General features: G+C 38.8%; 1 protein-coding gene across 3 annotated transcripts in view; it reads left to right on the forward strand.

The window, feature by feature from the left end:
- The window catches only part of VPS8 (VPS8 subunit of CORVET complex), a 246,408-nt gene that overhangs the window by 146,645 nt on the left and 86,217 nt on the right, over positions 1-13,546 (forward strand). For all 3 annotated transcript variants that reach the window (XM_082693431.1, XM_082693433.1, XM_082693432.1), the window contains exon 35: positions 1,855-1,901. In XM_082693431.1, the coding sequence (XP_082549557.1) occupies positions 1,855-1,901 (47 nt within the window). The remainder of the gene's footprint in view (positions 1-1,854; positions 1,902-13,546) is intronic.

Consider the following 13,546-nt stretch of genomic DNA (forward strand, 5'->3'; position numbering starts at 1 on the left):
CATCTATGGATTTAAATATTACGTCCTTGCTGTGAACCAGAAACACTGTTTCGTGCCAAGGATATAAAAAACATATACATGTATCCCTGTGCTCGAGGAAGAAGACGGATAAGCCAAAAGACAGTTGCAGAATAGTTGGACTTGAATGAAGATAGAGCATTGCTCAGGATACTGAGGAAGTATGTGAGAGTCAGCCAGTCCATTCTAATGATGAGGGCAGGGGGACATTTCTGCTAAAACTACTCTCAGTCCACAGAACCTCTCCTCTCTTTAAAAAAAGTCGGCAGTTTCTGATGAATCTCCTCATCTTTAGTGCTGTTACTGTCATTTAAAATGTAAGCCTACCCAGTGCAGCATTTTCTCTTTTCCTTAGTCTCTCAAGATCCTTAGAGACAGAGAAGACAAGTAAATGAATATAATGTCACTCATCAGACAAATATAAAAAAGCTGAAGTATCATGGATTTTTTTTTAAACTAGCTTTTTGTGGAGTGGTTGTAGAGTCATGCACATTTCTTTTAAGGAAATGAAGTGTTTATTTATTTCAGAGATTTACTGAATATGAGAGAATCCCACACAAATTTTATAACGTACCTTTCTTGGTGGCAAGAAATATGCTTCTGACTAATCATTCTGAGAATTCTTAAAATGAAAACAAAAGCCAGAATATTAAGTTATAACCAGAAGGAAGATCATATTAAATAAAACAAAATGATAGACCAGGGAAAAGATAGAAAGTCAAAGAAAATCAAAGACTGATAAATATATTCTAAATGTCACCTTCTAAATTACATTAATCCTTTCCAGTTTTGAGTTCCATGCTTTGTACAGGTAAAGTTGAATGTATCCAAAAATAAAGAAAAAAGAAAAACTAAGCTATAAATTTTGCTTAGCTTTCTTAAGAACTTAAAAACATTATTTATATTCATAGGGTATTTTAAGGTGTATCTCATTTAATTCTCACCTCTACCCTGTGCAGAAGGCAGAGAAGGTATTGCTGTTCTCTTTTTCACATAAGTAAACTGAATTGCTAAGAGAGACAGTGGTTTATACCAAGTCACATAGCAAATAAGTGGAAGAAACAGAACCCAGATTTTATGGCATATTACCTGCTAACATGTTGCAGTGTGTTGTCTCTTCTGTAGTTGATTACATTGGGGGAGTTGATGAACTTTTTTGGTGCTGCTTGATGTTTGGGCCTCAAACTACCCCCCTACTTAGATGATCTCCCAATAGGCTATCCTCACAAGAAGAGGACCAGGTGAGGCAGTGTGAAGCCCTCTGTGTGGCCAGAACACATTGTTATCACAGCAGTTCAGAGCACCTGCCATTCCCAGGGTCCTCCTGCTGAGAACCACTAAAGGGGTGTATCTTAGTAGAGGGCCATTGAGGGAGGGGCAGTTAACAATGCACTTGTTTCTTCTGCACTCAAAATAGGATGTGTGACAGTGATTTGAATTACTGGGAGGAAATGACCTCCCAATGACTCTTTAGAATTTCTTAGAACTGTACAGAAGACTTAATGGAAATTTGTGTACTTTAAAGGGGTTTTCTAGGGGCGCCTGTGTGACTCAGTGGGTTAAAGCCTCTGCCTTCAGCTCAGGTCATGATCCCAGGGTCCTGGGGTCGAGTCCTGCGTCAGGCTTTCTGCTCGATGGGGAGCCTGCTTCTCCCTGTCTCTCTGCTTGCCTCTCTGCCTACTTGTGATCTCTGTCTGTCAAATAAATAAATAAATAAATAAATAAATAAATAAATAAATCTTTAAAAAGAAATAAAGGGGTTTTCTAGTTTGGCATAGTGTGAAGAATTTGTTTTTTTAATGTTTATTTGTATTTTTTATTGTTTTTTTAATTCAGAACCAGGTTTTGCTTTTCAAATTTCTGAGGAGTCTTCTTGACCCAAGGTATGTTAATAAATTTAAGTTTCTCATTATACACAGATGAAAAATCAAAGGAAATAAATTGAGGTTAAGACTACTGGCCTGGGGCACCTGGGTGGCTCAGTGGGTTAAGCCTCTGCCTTTGGCTCAGGTCATGATCTCAGGGTCCTGGGATCAAGCCCTGCATCGGGCTCTCTGCTCAGTGAGGCGCTTCCCCCCACTTCTCGCTGCCTGCTGGTCTGCCTACTTGTGCTCTCTCTGTCACATTAAAGAAATATATATATTAAAAAAAAAAAAAAAAAGCACTGACCCATTGTGGGGCGCCTGGGTGGCTCAGTAGGTTTAGTGTCCAACTCTTGATTTTTGGCTCAGGTCATGATCTCAGGGTCATGGAGCTTGCTTAAGATTCTGTCTCTGCCCCTCTACTCTCCAAAAAGAGAAAAAAAGAAACTGGCCCACTATATCCAAATAGTATAATCAACTTTTGATTTTTAGTGTTAGTTTGAGTAATAGTTTCATAGATTATAGTAAAATATATGATGAAAGTAGATTATACTGTGAGGGAATGCTTTTCTTTGCATTTGAACATAAGCATACATGTTGAGTTGTTATCATTATTAAAAAAATAGTGAATCTGTGCCATGAAGGTGTGTTTTAGGAAGAATCTGATGATTATCTAGCTTCCCCTTTCTATCCTAACTTCACCCCTTCCTGTTCCTTATTCCACGCTGTGGATTGATAGCTTTACTTTCAAAGTAAACGGCTAGTTCCCAGCTCACCCCTCAGTTGATTCCCTCTTAAATCCTCCTTTGAGGTGTTAGTTTAAAATAACTTCTTGTGGTGGTGTGAGAAGAGAAGTTTAATTTTTTTTTTTTTTTAGTGCTACTGTGGTACTCATTAAATAAAACTAACCCAGGGAGATGATGAGATTAGTAATGGATTTGTAAGCAAAGCAGCTCTGTGTGTGAGATCTTAACATTTTGCTGTGACTAAGTGGACTATTTGGGAGTTGAGTGGAATAATATTTAACATCCTCTAATACAGTCACTCTGTCTTAACTGGAAGTATGTGTCAGAATCACCTTAGAAACTTGTAAAAATACTGACATCTGGGCCCAAACCCACAGAATCATTGTGGGCAGGAATATTTTTGATGTACATTCAGAGTTAAGCACGAGTGGCAGTGACAGAGCTTTCATGTCAGACATCCAAACTTTCATGTTGTGTTAGAATGTACACCAGCCATTGAAAGCAGTCATTTAGTTACTTTAGTGATAATCACAGTTTGGGTTATTCTGGTATTTGGTGCTATTTTTATATACCAAAATGCCAGTAGTTTTGTTGATTGTAATAATTTTTGAAATCTCCATCATTTGAATTTAGAGCAGACTGGGCTGCATTGAAGTCAGTCATCCACATGTGCATATGCAGATGTTTAGAAAAGCAGTCTGACTATATTCCCTGCACCCCTGTTCAAGACATGTTCATGATGAAGTCTTAGAATATAAATAAGATTCGGTGGGGTGAGGTCTGGAGCCGATGACCAAGAAAGAATTCTTGAGACATCTTTGGTAGAAAATGGTGGTTTATTAAAGCATGGGGACAGGACCCGAGGGCAGAAAGAGCTGCTGCCACCAGGCTGTGAGGAGTGGTCCATTATATGCTTGCAATTTGGGGAGGAGGTTAGGGATGGTGTAAGTCTCTGAGGAGTTTTGGAAGCAAGGTTTCCAGGACCTTGAGGGGCTAGCTATTGTTGGGAAAAAGGTTATTTATTACCAGTAAAAAAACCTTTGTGTGAGACCTTTTAGCTGTATATCAGTGGGCGGTGTGCTTGGGAATGATTGTCAACACTATCTTAGAGGGTCTGGAGATAAAGGAAGTTTCCAAAGGAATTGTTAGAGTAGACTTACAGGATCCTGGTTGGGGGTAGGAGGTCGGTCAGGCTATGATTGCCCTTTGCCCTTATCCCTTAGCAAAGTGTTAAGGTAGAGGCGGTTGAGTCCCTAGAGGAATGTCACTCTGCTGTTTTAAGGGCTTGTCAGTGGGTAAGGAAATTTAATAAATTTTCTCCTGCCTTGTTTTCCACATCATTCAAATTACCAGTATTTTAGTTCCCTGTTCTCAGAATATCAAACGAGGCTAGGTACCCTTATTTTTATTTCTGTTCATCATTTGGCTCTCCCTCAGAGCCATTCTGGGCCAACATCTACTTCTATAATGAACGGGTAGAAACATCTTAGATCAGTTGGGGGCTGATGGGGAAAAGACGGGCGGAGCTGGGGACAGAGATGTGAAGGAAGGGTGGAGGTTCTAGGCAGGCAGAGGAAGGAGCCAACTCCAGCTCCAGCCCTTTCTTCAGATCCTGTGCACCCCTTTTCCCATGGCACAGTTCCTTCTGTTCCTCTCTTGTGCCATGTCCATTCTCCTAGTGATGTGGAAATGTTGGGGTACGGAGCCTCAAGAATTCATTCTTGGGACTTCTTCGGTGCAAAAATGTGTTTTTATAGTATGGGACAGGACCCGGAAGCAGAAAGGGCTACCCTGAGATTGTGAGGAGCAGCTGATTGTACACTATGGAGTTGGGGGAAGTTTCCAAAAGGATTTTCATATGCTAAAGAAGACTCTTGGGACACTGGCAGCCTAGCTATTGTCAAGCTAAGGTTGTTTTCCCCTCTAGCAAGACATTAACCTTAAGATTGGGAGTTCCTGGAAGAATGTTGTGTTCCACCCACCTCAAGTATCTGTCAGTGGGCTGCAGTTATAAGGAAGTTTAATTTCTTCTACACTTCCTTTGGCCTTTGTTCCCCACCTCACTAGGACCTGGCACCTCTTCCCTTAGAATCATTTATTTGATCAGATCATTTTTCCCCAACTGTCCTACGTGGAGAGACTCAAGCTAGAAGGACAGAGGAAGTTCAGCTTTGTGTTTGGTCTTTCCTCACATGTAATAAAATATAGAAGGTAATATCGACCAAATCGTACTTTCCATAAATAAAAAAAATACCAATACTAGGTTATATAAATATCAATACAATTCAATACTCGGAATGACTGATTTTCCACCACATTTTAGCTTTTCAAAATAAATATGCTTTTTGAATAATCTGAAAAAGGCATTAGAGTATTGTCAGGTTCTGGGAAACAAGAGAGTATGGAAAAGATACTAAGAGGAAAAAGAACGCAAGAATACATAGACTGGAAATTGCCTGCCTGGTGGTTTTCACCGGCAGATAGTGGAGGCTGTTCTTGCCTTTGATTCTTCCCTTTCTATCCGTTCGCAATAGATATACATATTTTTTAAACAACTGGGTTCTCCCCCCACCACTCAAGAAGCTCTTTTAGCAGCATTTTGGCAAGATAGGAAAATTAAAGAGAAGAGTCATTTTCATATAGAGATTGTTTTTATATGTATATTGCCTTTCTTTTTTTTTTTTTAACTTTTGCCCACAAAACCCGAGTTGATAGGGTCCTGTGTGTGTGTGTCTTCAATTTAACATTTACAAATACTCGTTGAGTTATTTTATTTTGGCCTTTATTTTTAAAAATAAAAAAAAATAAAAAATAAAAATAAAAAAGCCTTTTATTTTGTCTATAGCATTTTTAAAGGGACAAATCATCTATTTGAGTTCTTACATATATTTTTCTGTTGTCTTTATTCAATTTTTCTATGTTATCTTTACTATGTAAATGATGTCCTCAGTAGAATTAATTGACATACAGAGATATTGGTGGCATCTGTACATAGAAAGATTAGATAGTTTTTGGTGGGGGAGTTAATCCTACAGAAGCAAATTACTTGCCTGAATTGAGGCCAACAGCTTGGGAGAGAACGGATTTGCATTCTCTTCCAATTCCCTTCTTTGGGACAGCTGCTCCACAAAGCTCACCCCACCCCCACTCCCTGTGTGCTCTCCTGCCAGGCCAAGCATTCTCCTGGGAGTTCTTCTGCTGTATTTACAACCAGATGTAGGCCTTTTGTGCAGTGGGGATGCTTGAAGGATAATACAAAAGGACATTGATGATTTTTGTGGGGCTATGAGCTACATAAGGAATAAAGAGAATGTGTGAGTATATTTATATTCACAATATTTTCTTCAGTACACTTCTCTTGGTAATGTCGATTTAGCTTTTGTCAGCCATGTCCTGGAGGCCTCTGAAATATGTGGTACGGTTTTCTTGTAGGGGAAAAAAAAACCCACATAGAAGTCACATTGTATTTCTAATCTTTAATCAAAATAAAGTAAAAATTGAGCATAACTAAGAAAATGAGTAACATAGATTACGGAAATGGTTATATCTTGGATTTAAGTTGAACCTGTGTTTCTGTGGGTAATTTTGAAAGGATATTTTAACATATTAACATTCATTGCTGAAATAACATATTTCAAAATTAAAATAAAAAATTAGAACGTTATAGGGGCACCTGGATGGCTCAGCAGATTAAGCATCCAATTCTTGATTTCAGCTCATATGAGATGGAGCCACTGCATGGGGAACCCCTGCTCAGCAGCGAATCTGCTTGAGGTTCTTGCCCACCCCCCCCACAACTTCTGCACCCACCCCCCCCGCAGCATGCAGACAAGCACACACTCTCTCTAAAATAAATAAATCTTTAAAAAAATTAGAATATTGGGACGCCTGGGTGGCTCAGTTGGTTAAGAGGCTGCCTTCGGCTCAGGTCATGATCCCAGCGTCCTGGGATCGAGTCCCACATCGGGCTCCTTGCCCTGCAGGGAGCCTGCCTCTCCCTCTGACTCTGCCTGCCACTCTGCCTGTGCTCTCTCTCTTTGACAAATAAATAAATAAAAATCTTAAAAAAAAAAAATTAGAATAGTATGTTCATGAACTTTGACATAGGAAAATTCATTTCTACTCAAACGACTTCCTATCAGCTCATCCACGCTTAGCACCAGATACCATAGTGTTAGGATAAATTAGAATATTATGTTCATGAACTTTGACATAGGAAAATTCATTTCTACTTTAGTGACTTCTTATCAGCTTGTCCAGGTTTACCACCAGATATCATACTGTTAGGACAAATTTTGTTCTGCACTTCAGAGGTTCTTCTGGTTGGACTAAGAATCAAATTGACATGAATCAGATTAACAGGAGAAAAATTTAATTTCATATGTCTGAAAACTACATATACATGAGAGTATCAAAGACAGAAAGGTAAAATGAAGTGTATATTGCCGGCGTGGGCTAAGGAATGGGATATAAGGACCTGGGGCTTCTGAGGGGAGGGGGGCAATTCACAGGGCAAGAAGAAGAGCAAATGTTTAGTATTTAGGTGTTTGCCCTGCCATACAGATGGGTCACTTAGATAAAATTTATCTCTGATAATAACTCTTACTCTGAGAAAGGCTCTCAATTTAGATTCTTTTAGGTAGCTAATGGAGGGGCAGAATTTCTCTTTAGCTCACAGGGCCTTGATTGCCTTTAGCTCAAAATAGTCCATATGCCATAGAAACCCATTTTGAGGAGACTTGTTCTGAACCCTTCAGTGTCTTTGGTTAGTACTTTGCCAGCAGCTCAGGTTCAGTCTTTTAAATCATAACATATCATTTCCTAATCTCCAGGCCTTGCAGGTGGATGGATGGATTATAGTGAGGAAGCAAGAAAGAAAATAGTGTACATGTGTTTATTTTTTATTCCTTTATTCAAGACTTCTTTATAATGAAATTGCTGTCTGCTAAGTACTACGCTAGAAGTTGAAATGGCTCAAAATTGTACTTACTTCTTCTCAATCCAAACCTGCTGCTTTTATTATTATCTCTCCTAGCAAATGGCATTATCTGCCCATTTATTTCATTTAACAATTTACTGAGTAACTACAGTATGCTAAGCACTCTGACAGGCATGGAAGATGAAATAGTGAATAAGATGGGGCCCTGCCTTAAGGGAATTTACACTCTAATGGAGGAAATAGATAAGTTAGTAGGCAATTTCATTCAAGTGTTTTAAATAAAATTCTGAAAGTAATGATGGATTCTTCACTTTGCTTTACCCGCTCCACTCCACCTTCTCAGCCACACCACACAGAACCAGTCATGATGTCAGCCTCTTGGGGGCCTCCTGTCTGTATGGGCTTCTCTGTTCTCTCCCCCACTGTCCTAGTTTAGCCGCACAGTATCTCTCTCCTGATCCCTCCTGCTGGCCTCCTAACCACCTTCTTGATTCTCCTTCCATTTTTAAACAGGCAAAGTTCTCCTTCTCCAAGTTCTTTCCCTTCCCTTATCCGAGACAAAATACAAACTCCTCATGGCCCTCTTTGATGTGATTCAGGCATATCTGTCCAGCTTCATTTTCTTCCTTGTTCCCATTTCTCTTTGCCCCTGTATTCCTTGGCAGTACTGGCCTGTTTGCTCAGAGGAGGCACTACATGTTGTCATTTCTCTCTTTGCCTGTGCGTTTCTCCATTAGACCACTTTGTTATCTCAAGAGCAGTTTATATATGTATTTTGTGTGTGTGTGTATATATATATATATATTTAGTTTGTATATGTTATTGAGAGCTCTCAAGTTACACATATGCTTTGATCTAGTGATTCAGTTTTGGAAAATATTTTTTAAGGAAATAGTGTGAAAGAAAAAAGTAGTTAATATTAAATTACCCATATTAGCATTTACATAGTAAAAAAGCTATTTTAAAAAGAAGATGGGGGAGTAAAGGCCATATATGAAAGACCCACAGCTAATATCATCCTCAGTGGGAAAAAATGGAGAGCTTTTCCTGTATGGTCAGGAACACGGCAGGGATGTCAGCTCTTTCCACTGATGTTCAACATAATACTGAAGTCCTAGCCTCCATAATCAGACAACAAAAAGAAATAAAAGGCATGCCGATCAACAAGGAAGAAGTCAAACTTTCACTCTTCTCAGAAGAGGACATGATATTCTATGTAGAAAGCCTGAAAGACTCCACCAAAAGATTTGCTAGAATTGATACATGAATTCAACAAAGTTGCAGGATATAAAATCAACAGAAATCTCTTGACCTCTGTATACCAATAATGAAGCAGCAGAAGGAAAAATCAAGGAATCGATCCCATTTACAGTTGTACCAAAACCCGTAAGATATCTAGGAGTAAATCTAACCAAAGAAATAAAAGATCTGTACTCTGAAAACTGTAGAACACTTATGAAAGAAATTGAGGAAGACACAAAGAAGTGGAAAAACATTCCATGCTCATGCATTGGAAGAACAAATATTAAAATGGCTATACTACCCAAAGCAGTCTATACATTGAATGAAATCCCTGTCAAAATAACACCAGCATTTTTCATAGAGAACCAGGTAATTCTGAAATGTGTACAGAACCAGGAAAGACCCTAAATAGCCAAAGGAATTTTGAAAAAGAAAAGCAAAGCTGGAGCTGCCACTATTCCAGACTTCAAGTTATATTACAAAGTTGTAGTTATTAAAACAGTATGTTGGGGCACCGGGGTGGCTCAGTGGGCTAAAGCCTCTGCCTTCTGCTCAGGTTGTGATCCCAGGGTCCTGGGATCGAGCCCCGTGTTGGGCTCTCTGCTCAGTGGGGAGCCTGCCTCCCCCTCTCTCTGTGCCTGCCTCTCTGCCTACTTGTGATTTCTGTCAAATAAATAAATAAAATCTTAAAAAAAAAAAAAAAAGTATGTTACTGGCACAAAAACAGGTACCTACGTCAATGGAACAGAATAGAGAACCCAGAAGTGGACCCACAATAGCTTATCTTCGACAAAGCAAGAAAGAATATCTAATAGAAAAAAGACATTCTCTTCAACAAATGATGTTGGGAAAATTGGACAGCCACTTGCAGGAGAATGAAACTAGACAACTTTCTTATACCATACACAAAAAATAAATTTAAAATGGATGAAAGACCTAAGATAGGCAACCAAAATGTGAAATAGGAAATAAAAATCCTAGAGGAGAGCACAGGCAGCAATCTCTTTGACCTTGCTGTAGCAACCTCTTACTTGATACATCTCTGGAGGAAAGGGAAAACAAAAGCAAAAATGAACTACTGGGACTTCATCAAGATAAAATACTTGTGCACAGCAGAGGAAACAACCAACAAAACTAAAAGGCAGCCTGTGGAATGGGAGAAGTTATTTGCAAATGACATATTGGATAAAATCTATAAAGAACTTCTCAAACTCAACACCCCCAAAATAATCCAGTTAAAAATGGTCAGAAGACATGAACAGACATTTCTGCAAAAAAGACCTGCAAATGGCCAACAAACACACGGAAAAATCCTCAAGATCACTCATCATCAGGGAAATACAAATCAAATACAGAATGAGATATCATTTCACACCTATCAGAATGGCTAAAAATTAACTCAGGAAACAACAGATGTTGACAAGGATGCAGAGAATGTGGAACCCTCTTACACTGTTGGTAAGAATGCAAACTGGTACAGCCATTCTGAAAAACAGTATGGAGGTGCATCCAAAAGTTAAAAACAGAACTCCCCTATTGAGCAATTGCATTACCAGGTATTTACCCAGAGGATACAAAAATATTGATTCAGTGGGGCACATGCATCCCCTGATATTTATAGCAGCCTTATCAACAATAGCCAAATTATGGAAAGAGCCCAAATGTCCATTGGCTGATGAATGGCTAAAGATGTGGTGTATAGATATACTATGGAATATTACTCAACCATCAAAAAGAATGAAATATTGCCATTTGCAATGATATAGATGGAACTAGAGTGAAAATTATGCTGAGTGAAATAAGTCAGTCAAAAACAAATTTTAAGGCTTTGTGTGGCTTTTATAATCCTACCCTTTCTTTTCTATTTATGTTACTATTTTTTATTCATTGCTTTTATTCCCCTTGCTTTTTTTTTTTTTTTTTTGGTCTTGGTATTCTACCATGGTTTTAATTGAGCATTTTATATGATTCCACCTTTTTCTCTTCTCTTAGTATATCAGTTATGTATTTTTATTTTAGTGGTTTTCTTTTAGTTTGCAATATACATATATAAGTAATCCATGTCCAATATCAACACCATAGTTCCCAGACATAAGATCAGTGCCTTATGTCAGAGGATTCCTAATTCCTTCCTCTTGTCCCTTTTAACATTGCTGTCATTCATTTCACTTATCCTTAAGTTATAATCACTGACTACATTGTTAATATAACTATTTTGGGCAGACTGTTTTCTGTTAGGTCAGTTAAGAATAAGAAAAATAAAACATTTCATTTTGTCTTCATTTATTCCTGCCCTAATGCTCTTTCTTTACGTAGATCCAAATTCATGACCTATCTCATTTTTCTTCTGTTTGAGAAACTTCTAACATTTCTTGAAAGGCAGGTCTACTGATGACATATTCTCACAGTTTTTGTCTGTCTCAGAAAGTATTTTCTCTTTCACTTTTGAGAGCGAATTCTGCTGGATACAGAATTCTAGGTTGATGGGTTTTTTTCTTTCAACACTTTAAATACTTCCATTTCCTCTCTTCTTGCTTGCATGGTTTATGAGAGAAGTCTGGTATAATTTTATCCTTGGTCATCTACAGGTAAGGTGTTTTCCTTCCCTCTGACTTCTTTTAAGATTTTCTCTTTGTCTTTGATTTTCTGCAGGTTGAATATGATATGCCCAGTTATATATTTTTGCCATTTGTCCTAGTTGGTATTCTCTGAGCTTCATGAGGGGTAGTTTGGTATCTGTTATTAATTTGGGGGGAAATTCTCAGTCATTATTGTTGCAAATATTTCTTCTGTCCCATATTCTCTTTTTCTTAGGTGTTACTTTTATACTTGTCCGACAGTTCTTGGATATTCTATTCTGAGCCCCACTGCCCACAGTTTTGTTTTGTTTTGTTTTGTTTTGTTTTTTCCTTTGTATTTCAGCTTGGAAATTTCTTCAATGTGTTACTGACATACCTTGCTCAGCTGTGTCTAGGCTGTTGGTGAAGCCATCATAGGAATTCATTTTATTCAGTGTTTTTCATTTCTAACATTTTCTTTTGATTCTTTCTTAGAGTTTCCATTTCTCTACTTACTTTACCCATCTGTTATTACATGTTGCTTTTTCCTTTACAGCCCTCAGCATATTAATCATAGTTGTTTTAAATCCTGTCTGATAAATCCAGTTTGGTTTGGTTTGATGTTTGCTGAATCTCTTCAGACTGTATCCTTTCTTTGTTTCTTAGGATGTTCTTTTAAATTTTTCTTGAAAGCTTGAAATGAGGTACTGCATGAAAGGAACTGACAGAACTAGGCCTTTGGTATGACTTTTTAATGTTATCTGGCTCGGAATGAGGCTACGCTTACTGCTTACTATAGCCGTAGTTGTCTGAGGGTGAAAATTCCGTGGGTGTCCTCGTTTTTGTTTCCCTGGTTGTCTTTGGCTTTCCCTAGAGACTTTTCCTAAAGTCCAAGCTGTGTGTTCTTTCAGTTGTATTTCCCTGTTGATGTGGTAGTGAGGTATGGTGAAGGGGAGGTATTCCATAGTCCTGTGTGATTCGTTTACACTCTTTTGGTGAGTTGTGTCTCTGGGTAGTGACCCTCCCAAGTACTTCTCAGTAGCCCCTCTGCCCTTTAAGTGAGACAGAAAGGCTAGAAAGGGCTGGACTTGGGTTCTCTTCCCTCAGCTTGTTTAGGCTCGAGTGAGCTAATTCTCCTTTAGGGCAGTTGTATTCGCTTGCTAGGGCTGCCTTAACAAAGCACACAACTGTGCGACTTAAACAACAGAAATTTATTATCTCCATTTTGGAGGCTAGAAATCCAGGAACAAGTGGTGGCAGGGTTGTGTCCTTCTGAGGGCTGTGAGAAGGAGCCTGTTCCATGTTTCTCCTCTAGCTTCTGGTGATTTGCTGGCAATCTTGGTCATTCCTGAGTTTGCAGAAGCCGTCACCCTGATTTTAGCCTTCATTTTCACATGCATTCTCCTTATACGTACGTCTGTGTCAAAATTTCCCCTTCTTTTAAGAACACAAGTCATACTAGATTATGAGTTAGCCCTCCTCCAGCATTACCTCATTCTAATATAACTAATAATATTGACAAAGTGGCTGTTTCCAAATAAAGTCACATTGTGAGGTACTGGGAGTTAGGACTTCAACCTGTGAATTTGTAGGGGGCCTAAGTCCACAACAGTAGGCCTTGTTAAGAACAAAATGCTCTGGATCTATTTTTAAATGGCTACTTTTCTTCTCCACTGGAAGCCTGACTGGATTTTTCTCTAGTCTTCACTGTGAGAACCTGGTGGCTCCTCAGATAAAATTCAAGACAATGTGGGAACTCCTTCACAATCCCTGAAGACTTGGCTCCCTAGAATTTAACCCTTAAATTTGTCCACAGTGAATCTCTGGCATTTTGTCATTTCTAGTTGAGGTTTTCCTACTGTAGTACTGGCTCCAGCAGCAGTGGTCTCTGCTCCTGGCCTCTACTCCAGTGGGCACTGGTTATTTATAGCCACCTGCCTGTTGCTCTCTAATTCAGGGGTGGCAGTTTGCCCTAGGACCTCAGCTCTCAGGCAGATTGAAGAAGAGGTGTTGATTTTCAGTTTATTCAGCACTTTTCCTGTGAGGATGGAAGTGTTAACTTCCAAGCTCTTTCCATGCCAGATCAGAAATGAAATGCCTTTGTTCTCTCTATGTTCAACATTATATGTGGATATCACATTAGATTTATAGTAGGCCGACCCAGGATCAATTCAAAAACAG

This window comes from Mustela nivalis, assembly GCF_964662115.1.
Source record: "Mustela nivalis genome assembly, chromosome: 1".
In the NCBI taxonomy this organism is placed as follows: Eukaryota; Metazoa; Chordata; class Mammalia; order Carnivora; family Mustelidae; genus Mustela; species Mustela nivalis.